At 37.9% G+C, this 8,652-nt stretch overlaps 1 protein-coding gene and 1 long non-coding RNA gene across 2 annotated transcripts in view; one reads left to right on the top strand and one right to left on the bottom strand.

Annotated features, from left to right (window-relative positions):
- Positions 1-273: 273 nt before the first annotated feature.
- Positions 274-8,652, bottom strand: part of REL (REL proto-oncogene, NF-kB subunit) — a 46,380-nt gene continuing 38,001 nt past the window's right edge. The window contains exons 5-10 of the mRNA XM_083348437.1: positions 7,642-7,782; positions 6,030-6,134; positions 4,418-4,630; positions 2,978-3,046; positions 2,126-2,194; positions 274-1,083 (exon numbers count right to left, since the gene is read on the bottom strand). Coding sequence (XP_083204563.1) covers positions 287-1,083; positions 2,126-2,194; positions 2,978-3,046; positions 4,418-4,630; positions 6,030-6,134; positions 7,642-7,782 — 1,394 coding nt within the window. The 3' untranslated portion in view covers positions 274-286. The remainder of the gene's footprint in view (positions 1,084-2,125; positions 2,195-2,977; positions 3,047-4,417; positions 4,631-6,029; positions 6,135-7,641; positions 7,783-8,652) is intronic.
- Positions 3,532-4,565, top strand: LOC310631774. Its single transcript, XR_014490695.1, has 3 exons — positions 3,532-3,552; positions 4,145-4,333; positions 4,451-4,565. It is a non-coding gene; the product is annotated as an uncharacterized lncRNA (long non-coding RNA).

The following is an 8,652-nucleotide window of genomic DNA, read 5'->3' as shown; positions in this document are numbered from 1 at the left end:
AAAGGAAATTTATTAATTGAAAGCTTTTGCTGATGATTTAGTTATATTTCTGCAAGACTCAAAATCTGATATATAATACTAGATGAAGAAATTAAATGATTTTGGAGCTATAGGTGGTACCTTGCTCAGTAGTAGTAACTGTGAGAGGGATCTCGGAGTCCTACTGGACAATCATTTAAATATGAGCCAGCAATGTCCTTCAGCTGCAATACAGTACTAAGCTCCATTAACAGAGGGATAGAATCAAGATCATGTGAAGTATTAATACCACTTTACAATACCTTGTTTAAAGTATACTATCAAAATTGCTTCCAATGGAATTTAGGAACTCATCATCTTGGGTGCTATAAGTATCAAAATTTGATATATTTATGGTGTTTGGATTGTTGGGCAATCCTGATTCATTAAGGCTAGCCAGATAAGGAAAAGTTGGTGTCTCAAAAATATTGGACATAGAGGTCAAAGATAAGCTAGAAGTGCTGGCAGGAGGCAGCAATGGTTGGACTTTCTTCCTGTGATTGCTTGGATTTAAAGCTTGAACAAAAGATGACTTTTCCAAGTTAACATCTGAGCATCTGGAGTCTTCCATCTCCATGCTAATGCCATTGGACACTGCCACATTTACTGGATGAATAGACTGGCTGGTGATAGTGCTGGAGACATTCTGCATATCCTGCTGAGATACTGATGGTGAAGGTGATGATGATGACATTGTTGACTCATGGTCATTCATTGTTGCAAAGAACCCTTGATAAATGTTCCCCTCTTTTTGACTGGCCCAGTTCAGACTCTTTTCCTGTCCAAGACATGGAGAGCTACCATTCTGCATTGTAGGATGCAACACATCACCCAAGTTTCTATGTTGCAGCAAAACACTTAAAGGTGAAAGAGAGGAATGCCAGCAAGATGGCAGAGCCCCATCCTGCTTAATGGACTCTGTCATTTGAAAAGGTGGACCAGGATGTCCATTGGAACTTAAGTGGTTTAAAGGAGGGGAATAATATGGCTGCAATGAAGGCATGCTTGCAGATGTTTTCTGCAGTGGAATGGCTGTTTCAATTGGTGAGCAATATATATTTGATTCTGTGAAAAAAGTAATCATTGATTAGAAAAGTTTTACTACAAAATTCTTGAACATTTTCCACACTATTTTTGCATATATTCTAGACTTAGAATGGAAGCTGCATTATACTTTTATCAGAATTTTTGGTCTATCTAGCAAAGCACTGTTGGTGCTGCTCAATACATTTCAGAACTACATCTTTCTATCCCAACTTGCAGATGCTACAAACTGAACCTGGATCTTCCTGTTTGCAGAGTTTTGACAGTTCACCATGAGGACACAGAAAGGTCTCCTTAAAAATCAATCGCCATTACACACACAAAGTACTCAGGACCATACAGCTGTATTCTGCTTAACCTGGTAGCCCACATTCTTATAATTCCAAGCCAGAACAGTCATGGCATCTTACAACTGTAAGAACTGTTAATCCAATACACCTGGAGGCCATTATATCAGGAGATGGCTCCTGCATAGTATTTATTCTACTTTTTCTCTCCTTTCTATATGACATTGTTCATGGAAAAAAGAAAGATGTGTATTCCCTGAAGGAATTTTTGTTTAAAAAAATAGGCTATTTTTAATTTTAATTTGTCTCCTGCCTTTTAATCCAAAATGATCCCAATGGCAAGGAAAATTCCAGACTCTCATGGGAACTAAGAAAAAAAATCATATTGTCAGTTTGGGACAGCAGGTAGCTGGGAAAAAGGAGGGAAAGTGCTAAGAAAATTGAGACAAGGACAGCTATGTGGAAAAAAAGCTTCATTGATATGGCTGGCTATATACATTTGATAAAAGAAATAAAACAAATCAGCAGGTGAGGAAGAAGGCTGGTGGGATATGCTGCATTGGAATACTTTGAGTGAGGCAATGGAGAGAAGGCCAAGAGTAGGGAAGAGGGAATAGATGGATCAGTGGGATACCCATGCTTAGAGCTGCTTGGAACAGGGCAGTGCAGTAATGGATTCCATTTTAATCTATACCATTAAAACACTGTCATGGAAGAGAGAGGAAGAAAGACAGTCAAAGAGCCAGAACAAAGAAGGCATTTTTAAAAAAATCTACCTTTCTTAATGATTTTTTCTTCACTCGTAGCAGTCTGGAACAGAGCAGCATTAGACCTCTCATAGGGACCTATGGTAGGAATAGTTGTTATCCTAAAGCAAATCAATCCTATAAGGATATTGATCAGATTTACCCAATATAATGAAGTCTATATTCCCAAATATACTGTATCCCCAATTATCCAGCTCAATTTTAGCCTAAAGTGTCTAAATCCAGCCAAGAGAAATGGGGTCAAGGAAAATAAGAAGGAAGCATCAACATAGTTTTGGAAGTCCCTAGTTTGTAATTCCTCCCCCATAAAGTATAAATCCAAGCCAAGAATGCAAAATATTAATAAGACAGCCAGTGAGAGCCAAGCTCATTTAAATTAAGAAGAACAAGAACAAGAAGAGAAAGCAGAGAGGCCTTCTTGCAGCAGATCAGCAGTGAAGTCTCATCCATTTATATATATTTGAGCCAGCCTCCAATTCTCTGTCCTCTACATTTTATTGTAATTCAGTTTACTGGACTCAGGCACATAAGGAGAGAACTTAGACCCTAATGAGTGATACAATGGCATTCTTGTTACTCCCAAACAAGTGAATAGATGCTATCAATTGCAGAGACAGAATAAACTACAGCATCAAAAGCTTTGACTTAAGTATGGTATGGCATGGCATTGTGCAGCTTTTACTGAAAGAAACTCATAACAGTTTTGTAAAGCACAAACTTCTATCTCTTTAGGCAGGACTTCTGTCTCAAAATATTCTCAACCCAAATGACACTAGGAAGCCTCAAGGATAAGTCCCCGTTTGAGAGAGAGGGGTTTCATATTAGAAGAACAAAATAAGATGGGAAGAGTTTTACTCTTACCAGAATCTTGAATGAGCTTTTGTAAAGCCATTGGTGACCTCTGCCTTTTTGCCTTATGACCATAAGGGTCTAAAACAGGAGGGAAAAATAACAGCATTTATACATATGATGATGTTGGGAATGTTTGCTGCAAAGGAAAGGTTTAATTCTTTGTTCTGTTCGATTACCATATGCAATAAAATATAGAAGATTGTCTTACATTGGATTGCCTTCCCACCAGCCCAGTATATCTAGAAAATAACTTTACTAGGTCATGGGTTAAGCTCTTCCCCACAATTTGCTACCTTGTTTTTGATTCTAGGGTTTTCTGCTCTGCTGCTTCTTGCTTCATAAACTTTCAAGTTAAATATATTAACATATGCTCATTCCTCCCAAAGAATTTGGTAATATTCTTAAAATGAAAAGTTCCTGTAAATCTCTTCTGTCTTAAGGCATTTTTTTTCATTAGCCCTAAGGTTTTCCAAATTAACTAATCTTGCAGAGATCTAAATGAAGAATTCCTGTCATAATGTATTTTCTTTTTTAGGAGAGTAAATATTTAGAATGGCCAATGTTGAACACAAAACAAGCACACTGTAAGTGAGGCAACTGTAAATGCTGTGAGGGATCCTTGGTGTTCTCTGAGCTTGTTTATTTTCTTGCAGATGTTTCGTTACCCAAACTAGTGTCCTATTCCCCAACATTCAGGGTGTGAGGGAAATCTCCGGAATTAAGCGGATTTAGGGTTCTCACTTCTAAGCTTTTCCCACGTGTGCCAACTTGGCAACTTTAAGATGTGTGGACTTAATTCCCAGAATTCCCCAGCCAGCCAGATCCCCAAAGCAAGAAGGTTGCAGCCCAGTGAGACTGAGGCTTGCAATGATGCCACACACCTAAAAGAATGCACTGTATGTCTGGAACCAGACAGGCCACCAACCATCTCATGCTTCAATACCTCAATGTGGCTGACTAAAGCCTATTTTATTTGCTTTATTTTTGTCTTTGCAAAAGTTTGTTTCCAAAAGCTTTTCCCACCACAATTCTCAATGTCTACAAGGAGTCAAATGTTTCTCTGTGGACAGGCCTGCTGTGCGGGCAGTCGATACCGCCAGCCTTGTTTCTCAAGCACAGGCAAAGATAGATTATGGCAGCAGCTTTTAAAATGACTTCTTCCTTTTTGTCTTAAAGCAATCCTCTTCAGCCTGAAGTATGCTGCACCTTAACTCTCAGCATTTCCAGTTGGCACAAGGCCATGCTGACTGGGAATTCTGTAATTGATGCTCCATAATGTTTACAGAACACTAAGCTGGGGGAGACTGGGCCACAGTAATATCATAATACTGATAGAAAAAGAAACTGTTCTCCCATCAGAAATCTGTAAGTTCTTCTCTAAATTAGCATGGGCCCTGATTTGAAAGAAGTAACTTAGTTCTACCTCCACAAATGTGTATAAGAATGTACCTTTTTCCTCTGGTAAATATCTAAAGTCCATAGGGTCGCTGACTTCCTGATCTGAGGGCCTTCGCAATTGCATCTTCACGGTGGCAGGATCTGTGATATCTTTGAAAAATGGGGGCGTCTTGAAGACAATGGCTACTTGACGATGAACATCAGCTTGTGAAAAAATCCCCTTGGCTTCCCAGTCATTCATGAAAAATCTCACTTCTATATCATCTGTTCATTAGAAAGATATAAATATCACACTTAATATTAGGAATAAAAAAATAAACAATGGTTCAAAGAGTAATTTTTTAGCATAAAACACCAAAAAGGATCAGTTCTGCTTTTTATACAATTGGAAATGTCATGGCAATACATCTGGCACACACATATTTGGGAAAGAATAGCACTTAGAAATAGCCCAGTTTAGTCAGCTTTTATATGTTATTAAGACCAAGATCATAAAAGTCTTGAGTTTAACATGGAACTGATGATTTTTTACCTGAGCAGATTTCTTTTATCTAGTGTGGTGTTTTTCAACTTTGGCAGTTTTAAGATGCGTGGGCATCAACTCCCAGAATTCCCTAACCAGCATAGTGAAGCCCATGTTTCAGAGTTGCTAAGATTAAAAAACACTGACCAAGTAGACTTGATTCAGCAACTTATTAATTAAATCTTATCTCCACATCATTTCATCACTGGTCATTCTAGCTAATGAATATGGAGTAGCTCTTCTAAATTTAGCACTTACTGAAATTGACAGTCTCTAGCTCCCATCATCCATAGGTAGCAGCCATATTGACTGGGCATAAGACATCTGGATGGCCACTGATGGGGGGATCTGGTTTACAACCTAAGCTAGCTAAAGCTTGCGTTTTGAGTGCCAGTGCTGATTATTCTGTAACATGTGAAACATCACGTAGACCTCTGCTGCAGTACATATACCTATACTGCATAGAGTTAGCTGCAGCCTGGGAAATGCTTGGAAGGCAGTTTTGTATCTTTAACACTGTGGCTGCAGGACTGGCTGATTCCCATTGGCAAGGACTCTTGCCTTGCCCCATTTCCCTAGCTCTCTGGAAGAGTTGCTCCCATTTCATTGGACTCTTTAAATTAAACAGCAGGACAGTTTTGCAGCTTTCCTTTACAATAATCAGTTTTTGTTCTTCCTTGCACAAAAACAAACATATTACATATTAATACTGAGATGCCAAGTTTTGCATTTCCTCCTTGATCAGCTGAAAGGAGTATTGCTTGAGAGTAATGGGCAGTTCTGGGCATTCTGAGGATGAGAATGGTGAGGACAGGAAAATGATTCTGAGTTCAAAACTAGTGCATACATTGTTTTATAGATCTATATAAATCAATGGACTATATAATGTTTGGATGGAATTTGAATCAAACTAGACTTTTTTAGTTGCACCATTCCACCACCCAAGTTATATATCAAATATTACAATGTTTTGCTAGATTACATGTCATAATTCAATTTGGCGGATATCTGGCATTTAGTTTAACCACTTCCACTTTCCAGTACATATATGCATATAAAATTGGTTGCTTCTTTATATTTCATTCTTAGATAGCTAAAGTTAAAGTTTATGGTATATATGGTATTCCAGTTTCCTATCACCTTTCTGGACTTTGTCACACAAGAGGAAAATTTCATCTCCTCCTTTCACTGTTCCACAGTTCTTGTTCACACGACAGATTCTCAATTCAGCTGAATTGGGTGCACCTAAACAGAAAAGGGAATTAATGACTGAGGGAGAGAAGAGTAAAAAGGAGCTATTATGGTTACATATGTCTAAAAAGAGAAGGGGGGGGAGAAAGTTCTGCAAGAAAATCTTTATCTGAAGATAAGTAAAGCAGAGAAAGTAATAGATACATTTCAAGCATCCATAAAGCCACCTTTTCCCATCAGCATTTTAAATGACATTATCCCACCATCCTTGTCTTAGCACACAATTTAATCAGTTTTCTGTTGTAATTTTGAATTCTGAATTAGGTATCCATTTTGTTGCTCAAAAACAGGGCCCTGTACCGGTAGGGTAGGGTAATTAATCAGGGGGTTGGTTTCTGAGTGTTGTCACGAGTGGGCTTAACCAAAGAAGTGATCATCTTCCTTTCTGTTTGGGGGTTGGCCAGCTTCTGCCACCACTATTTTTCCCCCCAATGTTTGCCTTCTCAAATAGGACAAGATCTCAATAAATATTTGCTGCCTCCCCACCTTTTTAAAAATCAATCTTTAGCTGTATAAAAGGTAAAAATATATTCAACCTTTCTTTCTTGCCTGCCCTGTTCACTTGTTACACAAAACCAAACAATCTAGTAAAAGATGTTGAAGAAAAGGAGTGCTTTTTATAAAGTGATGAGGTATAAAGTTGTGGAACTCACAAAGGAAAAAAATAACAGTTTCAAATATCCAAAATATCTCTGGCAATTTCAAGGGCTTCACCGTCTACATTCTAGTCAATTTTGCCTTCTACCCAAGATTCTAGTTTTTCAGTGCCAAATAACATGCCACCAGCCTTTAAAATCATACCAGGAACAGGGGAGGGGCAGAAGTGAATTTTCAAAAAACTGAATTGGTGCAAGGCTGAAATAGCACCAAAGGAAATCAAGAATCCCATTTTCTTCCTTAGGGCACCTTAATCTAATTAATTTCTGCTTCCCTTGGGGGAAGATAGCAGAAGAGCAAATTATGATCACAATGATTTTTGAGGGGTCCTTGCTGTTCTCTGAGCTTGGTTGTTTTTTTTAAAGATGTTTCATAAGGCAACATAATCAGTGCAAGAAATCAACCAAGTTCAGAAAGCAACAAGGACTTCTCATTTCAGCCCTGAGTTATGAATTTCTCCTTTATTGGTAGAATGTTTTTTTCCTTGCAGAGAGAGATTGGGCTTTAAATAAGCAGTGGGAAAATGGCCAAAATCTCGGTCATATATACAGTAGCTAGGATGATGATGATGATGACAACGGCGATATGTACTGAAATATAATACAATGTGTCAATAAGTCTGAAAACATATTTCAGATGGAGAACATATATATTCAACCTGAATTATCTGAATATTCAAAAATTATGTGTCTGCCAAAGATGCTCTCAGTTATCTTCTGCATTTTGTCTTTTGGGAAGAAGAGGGATGAAGCAGCTCCATAGAGAACAAATGAGGCTAAAGAGCATGCAGGGAACACAGCAGAAGAAACTTGACATGAAATAAGTCCTGTTCTTAGGTACTTACGGTTATCATAAATGGGGTTGGAGATAACTGGGGATATAGGCTGTGTGCAGTTGCCATGATCATCAGAGATGAATGCTTGGAAACAGAGTCTCACCACATTGAGGTCATATTCTTCAACTGTCAACAGTTGTTCTTCAGAAACTATAAAAACAAAAATAATAAGCATGGGATATTGTATTTAAATTGGGAGTAATAAGGACATGGAAGAATGTTGGTTAAATGAAATTTAGTCAGGTTCTAACTTTTGAATCAGCTATGTACCAAAGGAGAGGTGAGACTGGAGCATACGATTCTGTAGGGCTTAGATTTAATTATATAATCTTAATAAAGTTGCACGGTGAATGAGATGGCGGTCTCTAAATTTGATAAACAAATAACATACTGGAATCTCTATATCTAAATTTAACAGTGTGTGTGTGTATGTTTACAGAACTATCTGTCTGTCTGTCTGTCTGTCTGTCTGTCTGTCTGTCTGTCTATCTATCTATCTATCTATCTATCTATCTATCTATCTTTCATTTAAATTTTATCTAATGTAAATACATAGTTTAGTTTAGTTTAGTTTTACTTAGTTGTTGTTTTGTTTCTCCCTCTCTTTCCCTCCCTCCCCACCAGCTGATGTTTTCTTGGTCTTTCCCCCCTTTTCTCTCTCTGTGTAGTTTACTATAGGATTTTTAGTTTTTTTTCTTATCATCAAATAGCTTTTTATAAAATGCTAGATTCATAACTATATTTTATATTTTATTTATTTATTTATTTATTTATTTATTATTTTTATTACATTTATATCCCGCCCTTCTCCGAAGACTCAGGGCGGCTTACAAGCTTAGCAGTAGCCTTCATTCTATGTATATGCCGGCTTATTAGGGCTTTCACACACACCCCAAGCGGCATTATTACAAAGTCAGCTTAATTGCCCCCAACAATCTGGGTCCTCATTTTACCTACCTCGGAAGGATGGAAGGCTGAGTCAACCTTGAGCCTGGTGGGATGCGAACCTGCACTAATTGC

The sequence above is a fragment of the Vipera ursinii genome (genome assembly GCF_947247035.1).
Source record: "Vipera ursinii genome assembly, chromosome: 1".
In the NCBI taxonomy this organism is placed as follows: Eukaryota; Metazoa; Chordata; class Lepidosauria; order Squamata; family Viperidae; genus Vipera; species Vipera ursinii.
Note: the sequence above shows the minus strand (reverse complement) of the source record. Positions and strands in the feature narration are given on the sequence as shown.